The following is a 12,416-nucleotide window of genomic DNA, read 5'->3' as shown; positions in this document are numbered from 1 at the left end:
CTGGGGTTGCACTCAGTTTCCAGCCCTCTTTTCTCCCAGGTCTGGCTAATACCAAATGGCTCAAAGCCCCAACCCTGTAACACGAGGTTGGTTTTTCTGACATGGCCAGCCCCCAACTGGAGCCATTTCCTCAGCTTAAACTATCTAGGGGCCCATCATGAATAACAAAGACATTCTTTATCAGTGAGGAAATTCCAGAGATTTAGAGGCTACCTCCCAGAAACTGGGGACAAAGGCCAGCCAAATACTTGATTACGCAGGCCCTTTCAAAATCGCAGAGCTTTTAAAAGATGATCAGTTTGGCAGTCAGCACTGATGGTCGGAGGGTAAACTGGTGCATCTTGAAAAAGTGTTGTACTCCTTTATATCATGTCAGATACAAGGTCATGAGTGTTTAAAAAAGGTATCTTATGACAACGGCAAAGCATTTAAAATGTCAAGTGAACAAGGCAATGTATAAAATTGTATGTACAATTAGATTTTAAGAATTGTCCATGAAAAAACATTCAGTCTAAGAGAAAGCTTATAAGACTGACGACAATTGCCAGGAAGCAAAATCTCAACGGATTGAGAAAATGCCCCGCAAAATGGCAGTTTGCAGCTTATTTTATACTTAGAATCAAAGGAGGAAGGTTACATGAAATCCATTGGTGATAGACTAAGCGAGTGGGAGAAAGCAAAGGGGCGGGGGGAATCTCTGGGATTGGATAAAAGTAAATTGGAGAGACAGGTACTTCTTTTACATGGGTGGGTACACGATAGTTAATAGTTCACTTTTTACAGCACATAGAGATGATAATCTGGACAAGAATAACAATGAGGGATTCTGTAGTTTTCTGCTCTGGTCCAGAAAAAGGGATTACTGACGTTCCAAGGGCACTGTTATCTTAGATGCAAAAAGACAATATGCAGGCTCATTTAAGGTAAAGATTGACCTTTGCCAAGGAAGCTACAGGCTAGATGTGACTTCTTATTATGGCCCACCTTAGGAATTTTTATGTTCATGCCATCGTGTATGGTTATTTTCAGTCTCCTGATCTTGTCAGGTTTATCCTGTGGCCCTTTTTCTGTCCACAGAGTAGGTTATGTATTTATTATGTGCATATGCCTTTTATTCATAGCAAATATTTGTTGAGCACTAAAGTGCACCAGGAGCTGTGGTAGGCATTATAGGTACAACCATGAAAAAAATAGACATGATCTCTTGCCTCAGAAAGTGTAAGTCATGGCAGAAATGGCTAAACAAGCAATTCAGATACATTCAAAGCATTCAGAATGAAAAGTGTCATGATGAGAAAAATATAAGTACCTCAACAGAGTATCTAACTCAGGTTGGGGATATTAGGGAAGGCTTCTCAGAGAAAGCTGCATCTAGACTGAGCACTCAAGGACGAGATGAGGTAAGGAAGGGGCAAAAATTGTTCTAAATCCAGGAGGCAAGAGAAAGCAAGATCTGCATGGCATGTTGGAGGTAATGAAAGAAGAATGCCTATAGCAAACATTGTGAGGTAGAAAGTGCTCAGAGACGAAACAAGAGACATGAGGTCATTAGGATATTGAGCAGTTTTGTTCAAGTGTGAAGTTTTGGAAATCAATTAATAGATTTTTAAAGAGAAAATACATTGAAGTCTGTGTCAGAGAAAATATGTGCAATGAGAAGAATGGATTGGAGGTAAAACTAGCAAAAGAGAGCAGTTAACATTAGTAATTATCCAGTGAAGAAGGATGGAAGCTCGAAGTACGTTACAGCAGTCAGTGGCAGATTGAAAATTATCAGAACTTGAATCAGTCAGTTTGGTGAGTGATTGGATTTATGAGGAGGACGGAGGGTAGCTGGGTAAAATTATGGGATTAAAGAAGAGCTTTTGTTAGATGGTAAACTTTTTTTTAAAAGCACATTGTATTGATGTCTTTATTTTTTTATTGTGGTAAAATACACATAACATAAAATTTGCCGTTAGTGACATTTTAGTACGTTGATAATATTGTGTAAACATTACCACTATTTGGTTCCAGAACTTTTTCATCACCACAGAAGGAAACCCTGTACTCATTAAACAGGCAGTCCTCGTTTCCTCCTCCTCCAGCCCCCGGCAACCAGTAATCTGCTGTCTGTCTCTGTGGATTTCCCTATTCTGGATATTTCATTTGACTGGAGTCATATGCTATGTGCCCTTTTGTGTATGGCTTTTTCATTTAGCATAATGTTTTCAAGGTTATGTTGTAGCATGTATCAATACTTCATTCCTTTTTATGGCAGAATAATATTCCATTGTATGGATATACCACATTTTAAAAACATATTCATTCAGTGGATGGACATTTGGGTTTTTCCCACCTTTTGGCTATTGTGAATAATGCTGCTTTGAACATGAGTGTACGGGTTTTTTATTAGTTTTGTTTTTAAACACCGGTTCTTAATTCATTTGAATATATACCCAGAAATTGAATTGCTGGGTCATATAGTAATTCTGTATTTAACTTTTTGAGGAAGTGCCAGTCTGTTTTCCACAGGTCCTGAACCATTTGAAGTTCCCACCAGCAACACACTAGGATTCTAATTTCTCCATCTTCTTGTTAACCCTTGTTATTGTTTATCTTTCTGATAATAGCAATCCTAGTGGTTGTGAAGTGGTATTTCACTGTGGCTTGTTTGCATTTCCCCAAAGGATAATGATGTTGAACATATTTTCATGTGTTTGTTATCTTCCTTGGAGAAATGTGAATGGGAGACAAGTAAATGACAGTATTTTAACTATTTAAATGCTGATAGGAAGAAGCCACAAGGAAGAGAAAGATAGAAATTGAGATGTAAGAGAGAGGATGACAAATGGATCAGGGTCTATGAGAAGCTGGGAAAAGACTGGGTGGAGAGCTCTAGTGGAGGGATTGCCTTGGTTGGGAAGAATAACACTTGTATTATAACAAGATTGAAGAAGGAAAGGATGGGCATAAATGTTGCCAGTTTTGCAGATTAAGATATGGGCAATTCTTATCTGGAGGCAAGGTTTTCTGATGAAGAGTGTTGGGGAGTTGGTGAGGTTTGAGAAACAGGAAAAGTTTAGAATAATCTCTAAAGGGAATAAAGAGACTGCTTACTGGGGAAGCATAACTACTTTTTGGGCAACTTTGAAGTTCCAGTTGAGATTGGACACTATGTATCAATAGTGTTTTATGATTTAAAAAAAATGTTTTACTCTGTCAGTACTTAGCAGTCAGTGTATGGCCAGTAGTTGGATTGATCTTGGATTGAGGTTTTGCCAGAAGAAGGAATCGAGGTAAGAGAAGAATTGATTATATTGATGAAAGTCATCAAAGTAATAGACCATGGAATCTAGGTTGGAAAAAGAAGGTAATTGATTAAACAAGTGATGAACCCCAGAAGCTAAAGTAGGAAGGGTGAGGTTCCTAAAAATATGATGATGTTAGCAGAGGGAAGGGGATTTAGGCAGCAAAACAATAATGTTCACTAGAGTCTAAGCAAAGAAAGGAATGAAGTGAATGTAAGAATGATAGACTCTGACTGAAACATGGAGAAAGAAAGGAATGGGGAGTGGAAACCTCCATGCAGTTGAGGAACAAATACACTGCCCTGTTTTCCCCAAAATAAGACCGGGTCTTACATTAAGGTTTGCTCCAAAAGACGCATTGGGGTTTTTATGTTCAGGGGATGTAATCCTGAAAAATGACGCTAGGGCTTATTTTCTGGTTAGGTCTTATTTTCGGGGAAACACGGTAGATATAGTATTGAATGAGAGAACTAGAATAAGAGAAGGTCTTATTCAGAGAGTGGGATAGCTGGGTTTTTATTCACGGGTGATAAGGTCTAAACTGTTAACAATGGGAAAAGGAAAAAGACTGGAAGAAAACACTTCCACTCTCTTCTGCTACCTACCTCTGAATTAGATACTTCTCTGAATAGTCTGCCCCTGCCCTTATCACACTTTAATGTCTTTCTTACTTGAACTGTGCTAGGCCTCTGGTTGGCATAGGTAGCTTCTTGAATCAAATATTTCAAAATTATAAAGATGATTGCTTCTGCATGGTAGAACAATTTTTTTTTCCTCTTTGTTTTTTCTGAATTTTATCTTCCCTACAATGGGTATTGTTTTTTGAGCTGGAAGAAAAGTCTTAAAATCTTTTTATTAATATTCTCACAATAAGAGCATAAATAAAATTGAAGCCAGTATTTTGTACTCTTCCTGAGATTTTTTTCACCCTTTTTCAACTCTCCTCATTACATTAATATAAAACAGTGAGTCTCAAATTTCAGAATGCCACAGAATCACCTGGAGGACTTACTAAACAGGTTGGTGGGCCCTAACCCCAGGGTTTCTGACTCAGTAAATCTGGGTGAGCACCCAAGAATTGACAAGCTCTAAGGCAATGCTGATGCTGTTAGGTTGGGTGCCTTACTTGGAGAACCGCTGATATAGAGAAAAAGGTACAACTGAGCATAACATTTCATTCTCTAGAGAGTGGGATGAAGGTGGCAATTACAAGATCTCTGAATACCGTGTTTCCCCGAAAATAAGACCTAGCCGGACAATCAGGGCTAATGCATCTTTTGGAGCAAAAATTAACGTAAGACCCCTTGGTCTTACGTTAATTTTTGCTCCAAAAGATGCATTACAGCTGATTGTCTGGCTAGGTCTTATTTTCGGGGAAACATGGTAGTACAGCCCCACATTTCTAACTGTCCCCCTCTTTTTGTCCTTTAGACAGAACATAGAAGGAAACAACAGAAATTTGGGACCATTTGAATCTGCACCTGACATTTATCACAGTTAGAATTTTATCCCCTTCTACCCGAAACGCTCACACACCCTTTGAATCTTCTCTCTTTGCATCTTTGCAATACAAGGGCGAGAGCTGTTACGGCATAGATTTGTGAGTGCCTGTGTTATTATTAAACATTAACCAGTGAATTTTAGCTAATATTGATGTTGCCCACATTTATTTTTTAGAATTACTTGGCGTTGCCATTTTTTATGGAAAAGTCAATATTTTTAAATATTTAGCCACATTTTTAACTTAAAAGACTTGTCTTTTGGTGATAAGAGTATTAATAATACTTGATTCTTGTGATTGGGCAGGCCTACAATGAAAATGAGCATCAGACTTAGACCTCTAATTTTAAGTCATTATCCTGGAGTGAAAAAAGTTCCTGAGTGAAAAGCTTTAATGTATAAGAAAATGTTCGTTTTACATTTGTATTTTAATTTTAACTTTTATAATTCTGTAGTGGCTGGGTGTTCATGTTAATTGTGTAAATATATAGAATGTCTTTTTGCCTCTTAATTATAATCATTTAAATCTTAATTTCAGCTAATGAGTAAAGAATCTCCCGTCTCTGCTGGAAATGATGCCTATGTTGACCTTGATCGCCAGGTATCTAATTTTACGTTGTTTTGATCCATGCAAAGTTTAAAAAGGATAAACTTTAGATATTAATTACAAGAATGTTTCGGTTGAAATTGCTTATGAAATATGTTGGTATAATTCTAAAATTTAAGAACGTACGCCACTTTAGTCATGGTGTTACACATTTGTAATTAAATTTGTAATTAGTATTGTTGCATAACCCACTTTAAAATAAATTAACGTGTTTAACTTATTGTAATTTGTGTTTTCTGTCATTTTCTTTTCCATTTGTGAAATCTTTCTGCATGTCACATTTAACACAATGGATGCATTCTTGGAAAATGGCATGCATTTTCCATTGGCATAAATCATTTTATGATTTACTTACGATACAAAAGATATTTTGCTTTTTGTCTCACATTATTCTTCAATTGAGGATGTCTTCTCGACCCTTCACTGTTGTGAATACATGAACAACCTGTCAGTAGATACTTAAATGCACTAAGGAACTGCTACTCTATTTTTAAAAGAACTCTTCAATGTATTCTTAATGGTTTTACTGGAAAAGTTATTTTGTAATTTTAATTATTGCTTTTGATAAAATACTGTTAGTTACATTGTCATTTTCTGTGTTCCAGCGATTTTGGGACGTCTGTTCCAAAGTATGAACAAAAATCTTTCAGGTCTTTGTCTTCTTGCATTTTTCCCACACGGTTTCTAAGTGTTTGTACATGCTATAATTTTAACCTAAGTTGTAATTTGTCTTTTCCTTACTTTGTGTTGTTTGGTTTTAAAGTTGTTACCCTGAATGCATTTTTTTGGTATCTGTATTACACAGAGGTTTGGTCACATGAAGTGAAAAACCAATATAATTTTATTTTAATCCATTTTTCTTTTTAAAAATTAAGTGATTAATCAATTGATTAATTGTAATTATTTTATTCATACTTACAGTTTATGTAATAGTGGAACACAACTTGGGAATGTTTGGTTTGTGTTTAGAATCAGAATAATAAAAATATTTTATTTTAAAACTGATAAATTAACAAAGGTTTAATATGACCAGAAACTTGTAGTGAAATATACTACTGTATATTTTAGCAATTGAAACCTTATCCTCTAGCACATACATACTATACTAAGGTAAAATTTCTCATTTATTACACAATCAACATTACCAAGAACCAAGTATCCCAGATAGACGGTGTGTAAGAAAACTTGATAGGAGAAAAGAACCAAATTCAAAGTACAGAAAAGACAAGATTTAGGACTAACAGATATTTAAAACTAGAAGTGCCTTCTTTTGACTCTTGCAGAAGGGTTTATGATTTCTCCCTGTCCCTCAGAAAGAAAAAGGGGGAAAATTTTTAATTCTATGTTGTACAAATGTAATTATTAATTGTTGCTACTTCATATTGAAATGTTTATTGTATCTCTTTGTTTTTAACAAGTTGAAGAAAACTACAGAGGAACTAAATGAAGCTTTGTCAGCAAAGGAAGAAATTGCTCAAAGATGCCATGAATTGGATATGCAGGTAAGAAGTCTGTTCTGTGACCACCGGTTTGAATTGCACCACTGCAAATACCAAACGTACTATGTACTGCCATACAGTACAGTTTAACTACAATGCAACCCTAATTTCAAAAAAAAGTAAAACAGTTCATAATATTTTATACTGGAAGCATTTTACTTTAAAAGGCACAGTTGATCATTGCTTTGGATGCATTGCTTGACGAAGTATGATCAGCACACTTGTTGGGTTATGTAGTAAGTGATAGTTACTCATAATGTAAGTGCTAGTAATTGCTTTTCAAATTTTAGAATTTAACTACACAAATGCTAAGAGTTATAAAATTAAATAGAGTTGATTAAATTTACAAGCAGAATATAAATAATATCTTTGATAATATAAATTTAAGTTATACACTGGTATTGGCAATACAGCTTGCCATCTGTTTTTGTAAATAAAGTTTTATTGTAGCACAGCCACACTCATTCATTGATAGGTAGTCTGTGACTGTTTTCATGCTACAATGACAGAGTTGAGTACTTGCCACAGAGACCTTTGGCCTCAAAGCCTAAAATATTCACTGTTTGATTATTTACAAAAATGTGTATCAATCCCTGGCATAGACAGTTTCCAAAGTGAGTGGCAGGGTTGCAGAGGTTATGAGAAGAGAAAGGATAGCCCTGTAACACACTTAGCTTTGCTGAAAACAGTACTAGTACAATAATAATAATGTGATCTCTAATGTAATAATGTAAACTTTGTTGATTTTCAACATTTAGAATCATCCTATAGAGAAATGTTATTATAAAAATAAGGTACAGATGGTAGAAGTTGAGGCTTAGAATAGGACAGGGGTGACGATGAAGAGTAGGCCCACTAATGTTCTTGTCTTACCAAGAAGGGAGTCAAGACCCACTTGTGTGGGGCAACGGTCATTACATGGCTGGTTCCTTGTCATCCAGTCTCGGTTCAGAATTACTTGATTTATTTATCATAAAGTATTCATTAGATGTGCCAACTACTAAATTAGACTTCCTTGAAAAGTTCTTCCATGGTTAGCCAATCTAAGGTAATCTCCAGTCTCTCATGTTACTCTTATTTTAACCCTCTACATTGCACTTTTCACTCTAGTTTTTGCATGTACTTATTAATTTACTTTCTTACTATGTTTCTGTTGATATATTTAATATGATTTGTTTTGAATATGTAACTTATATACGAGTAAGAACTTCCTCTGCTTTATTCATCATAGTATGCCTTGCACATAGAAAATAGCAGCAGTGCCTAGCATGTAGTGGGCATACAATGAATATTTGAGTGAGTGAATGGCGGGTGATTGAGTGCAAAGAGTCAATGAGTAGTTATTTTAAATTTCAGAGGTGAAGGAAGTAAGAATAGTGATATAACTATATTTGTGGAAAGAAGGGATGGCACAAGTTGTTATAATTTAACATATCAGAAAGAATCACTAGATAACGTCTAAGGTTGATAAATCAAGAAATAGTGGTACATAACATATTAAGAGATGTAAAGTAACAACGAAAAACAGTAAAATTAGGAACAGTTAAAACTAGTTGTCTCTTGGAAGTGGAAAAACTCAACAGGAAACTGTAGCTTTTCATTATAAGCCCTTTTGCTTTGAGTTTTTTCTGAAACCATGTTTATGTGTTATTTTTAGTCTCCCTTTTCTGTGTTTGGGAAAAGAATTTCTGCCAAATAATATTGAATTAAAATATTTTAGCAACATTTGCTAGTCTGTTAAGTCTAGTGCTAAATTTTGTATTGCACATTTAGCCTTCATATAAATTGACTATATATCAGATTATAAAGCAATTCTCAATAAAATTTCAAAGAATTTGTGTCTTTAGATCATGCTCTGTGACCAAAGTGCAATTAAAGTCAGAAATTAGTAGCAAAGAAATGAATTTAAAAATTTTTAAGTTTTCAAGCCTTAAGTACTTACTTTAAAAAGAAGAATGAAAAAGCAGAAATAAATGAAGTAGACCAGTGGCATAGAATAGAGCTACAGCTTGATTCTGAGAAAAGACTCATGCATTTATGGAAATCTGACAAATTACAGAGCTGGCATTTGAGATTCATTCATTAGGTAGGTACTGAGCACCTACTACTGTGTTCCCCAAAAAGTAAGACTGAGCCAGACAATCACCTCTAATGCACAATCAGCTCTGATGCTGTTTTGGAGTAAAAATTAATATAAGACCCGGTTTTGTTTTACTATAAGACTGGGTATAATATAATATAATATAATATAATATATTATAATATAATACCGGGTCTTATATTAATTTTTGCTCCAAAAGACATTAGAGCTGATTGTCCATCTAGGTCTTCTTTTTGGGGAGACACGGTATGTACCATCCGTCCACTGTTCTAGTTGCTATAGATATAGTGAAGATGGGGGTGGGGGGAAAACAAATAGATAAAATATCCCTGCCCTGAAGGTGCTTACATTCTGGTAAAGAAGACAGACAATAAAATAAAAATATAGTCTGTTATGTGGTGATAAGTATTCTAGAGATAAATAAAGCAGAGAAGGTAGAATAGGGAGTCCAGGGTAGGAAGAATTAGTAGTTTTAAATTGGATCATCTGTACAGGTGCACCAGAGAAGGTGACATGTTAGTAAAATCCTAAAGAGGTTAAAAGAGCAAGCCTCCCAGATTTCCGGAAAAGAGCATTACAGGCTGATCACAAGGCCCTGACGTGGGAGTGTGGCTGGTGTATTCAAGGAACAGCAGGAAGATGAGGATGGCAGGAGTATGAGGGAGTGGGAAGGAGGAAATCAGTCTGGGGAGGCCTTATAAGCCTTTGTAAAGACTTTGACTTTGAGTAAATGGGAAGCCATTGGAGGATTTTAAACTAGTCATGTGACCCATCTGAGTTTTGTTTTAATGGATTATTATGGCTGCTGTGTAGAGAATAGACTAAAGGACAGAGAGGGCCAAACCAAGGAAACTACGAGGTCATTGAAGTAATCCAGGCAAAACATTGTGTTGGTTTAGGTCCTCAGAATTTAGGGCTAGTGAGAAGTGGTCAGAATATGATAGAAGTAGAGCCAATGATATCTGCAGGCAGATTGGATGTGGATCTGATGAGAAAATGTTAAGGCTTATGAGCAACTGGAAGGATAGAATTAGCATTTACTGAAATGGGAAAGTCTGTGGAAGGACTAAGGGTTGGGAATAATTAAGCGTTCCACTTGGACAGTTTAAATTTGAGATGCCTATTAGACATCCAAGTGGAAATGATGTCCAGTTCCAGGTTCCAGGCTAGAAATAGAAATGTGCGAGGTGTCGGTGAATAGATGGTGTTTACAGCTATGAAACTGGATGCCATCACTGTATGGAGAAGAGAAAAGCTGTGAGATACTCTAGTGGCAGAGAAATTAAGAGGAATTGACTAAGGAGAAAGTGAGTTGGTGCAGAAACCAGGAGAGTAAGGTGTCCTGTAAACCACGTGAAGAAAACGCTTCAAAGAGGAGGATGTGATCAGTTGTGTCAGATGTTCTGGGGAGCTCGCAGTAGCAGGAGGTCAGCAGTGATCCTAATGAGCAGTTTTGGGGGAATGTAGGCCCGATAGCCCAGCCAGAGCAAGTGCAAAAGGAAGTGTGTGTGGGGGGGAAGGAGAATCAGAAATGGCAAGCGACTTTTGTTTTTACAGCTTTATTGAGGTATAACCAACATATAGCAAACTACTCATATTTAAGGTGTACAGTTTTGATGCATGTCGACATATATACAATGAATGTGCGAAATCACCAGAGTCAATATAATGAACCTATCACCCTCAAAAGTTTCCTCATGACTTTGTGTATTTCCCCTCAAATCCCCAACTCTGATTCTGTCCCTGTAAATTAGATTGTATCTTCTAGAATTGGATATAAGAGGAATCATATGGTGTATATGGTTGTTATTTTTTTGTCTGACTTATTATTTTGAGATTCATTTATGTTGGTCAGTATCATAGTTCATTCTTTTTTATTTCTGAATATTCTGTTGTATGGATAGATTACAATTTATTATTTATTCATTCACCTGTTGATGAACATTTGTGTTGTTTCTAGTGTTTATTACAATGAAACTATTTAAACATTCTTTGTAAGTCTTTGTATGGACATAGGCTTTTATTCCTCTTGAGTAAATAAATACTTAGGAGTACGTTGCATCCTGCGCAACACGGGCAGTGAGAGAACGAGAAGGGGCGGCGAAGGGTTAAGAAAGAAACAGAAAACAAGAAAGTTTTGAAACAGGGGCCAAGGGTCTCACAGCCTCAAAGGACTGAGAGCCCCGAATCGGGCCACCTTGTGGCTTTTATTGATTCACATAAAAGGAAGTAGCATTGTTTTTTCTAGGGTCTATGAGTCTCATACAGCATACCAGAAAACTGGTTCAAACCAATCACGCTTGCCTGCCGAAAGTCCCATGATGTATTAGTAATTGTTGTTTGTACTTCCCCAGGGGACAAAACCTTTATGCTGAAACTTGCTGAGATGGAGAACTGATGTTATCACATCTAGAATCACTTCCCAAGCAGGTTGTGGGAAGGAATACAGCCACAGAGGCAGATGCTCTCTTTAGACTGGGGAAGGGTGGGGGGTTTATGCCCACCTCTCCTGGTGGTCCCCTCGTGACTGTGCCTGACTTAGGTCGTTCCTCTCTTGGGGAATCTTACCTGTCATTGACTAGCCAGCCATCCTTTGGGGCCAAACAAGGAGACATAAGGTGTAAGCACAAAGGTGAAGCAAAGTCCCTGAGAGGATTAGTCTCACAGACTCTCTTTAGGGGTAGGCACGAGGGGACAGACAGGCAGGCAGCTGTGTGACAACAGGAGTAGAATGGCTAGGTTATGTGGTAGTTTCATGTTTAGTTTTTTAGGAAATTGCAAAACTGTTCCAGAGTGGTTATAACATTTTATATTCTCCCCAGACATGTGTGAGGCTTCCATTTGTACACTTGGTACAGCCTGTCTTTTTAATTTTAGGCATTCTAGTGGGAAACTATTGATACAACATTGTGGGTTTAATTTGCATTTCCTAATGACTAATCCTGAGTATCCTTTTGTTCTTAGTTACCACATATATCTCCTTTGTTGAACTGTCTTTTCAGATATCAAATAATTATTCTTGCTTACTCTTATTACTCTGTGCAATATTTCAAAATAATGGAGATGTTTTAAGTGGAGGTTGATTGTACTTCTTTAAAAATAGTCTTTAATTTATAATGGTAATTCACAGGTGATTATGCTAATACCAGTGTAATTGGAAGAAATGACTGCTGCCTTCCTGTATTTTAACAGGTTGCAGCATTGCAAGAAGAGAAAAGTAGTCTGTTGGCAGAGAATCAGGTATTAATGGAAAGACTTAATCAATCTGATTCTATAGAGGATCCTAACAGTCCAGCAGGAAGAAGGCATCTGCAGCTCCAAACTCAATTAGAACAGCTCCAAGAAGAGACATTCAGGTAAAAGACCACTCACTAAAATCTGATTTTTAAAAATTTGGTAGCTATCTTTTAAAGTTAAGA

The 12,416-nt window shown here is 36.5% G+C and overlaps 1 protein-coding gene across 2 annotated transcripts in view; it reads left to right on the top strand.

Moving 5' to 3' along the window:
• The window catches only part of HOOK3 (hook microtubule tethering protein 3), an 86,730-nt gene that overhangs the window by 23,657 nt on the left and 50,657 nt on the right, over window positions 1–12,416 (top strand). For both annotated transcript variants that reach the window (XM_019742063.2, XM_019742062.2), the window contains exons 7-9: window positions 5,329–5,391; window positions 6,816–6,899; window positions 12,190–12,353. In XM_019742063.2, the coding sequence (XP_019597622.1) occupies window positions 5,329–5,391; window positions 6,816–6,899; window positions 12,190–12,353 (311 nt within the window). The remainder of the gene's footprint in view (window positions 1–5,328; window positions 5,392–6,815; window positions 6,900–12,189; window positions 12,354–12,416) is intronic.

Source organism: Rhinolophus sinicus, linkage group LG04 (genome assembly GCF_036562045.2).
Source record: "Rhinolophus sinicus isolate RSC01 linkage group LG04, ASM3656204v1, whole genome shotgun sequence".
Taxonomy (NCBI): Eukaryota; Metazoa; Chordata; class Mammalia; order Chiroptera; family Rhinolophidae; genus Rhinolophus; species Rhinolophus sinicus.
Note: the sequence above shows the minus strand (reverse complement) of the source record. Positions and strands in the feature narration are given on the sequence as shown.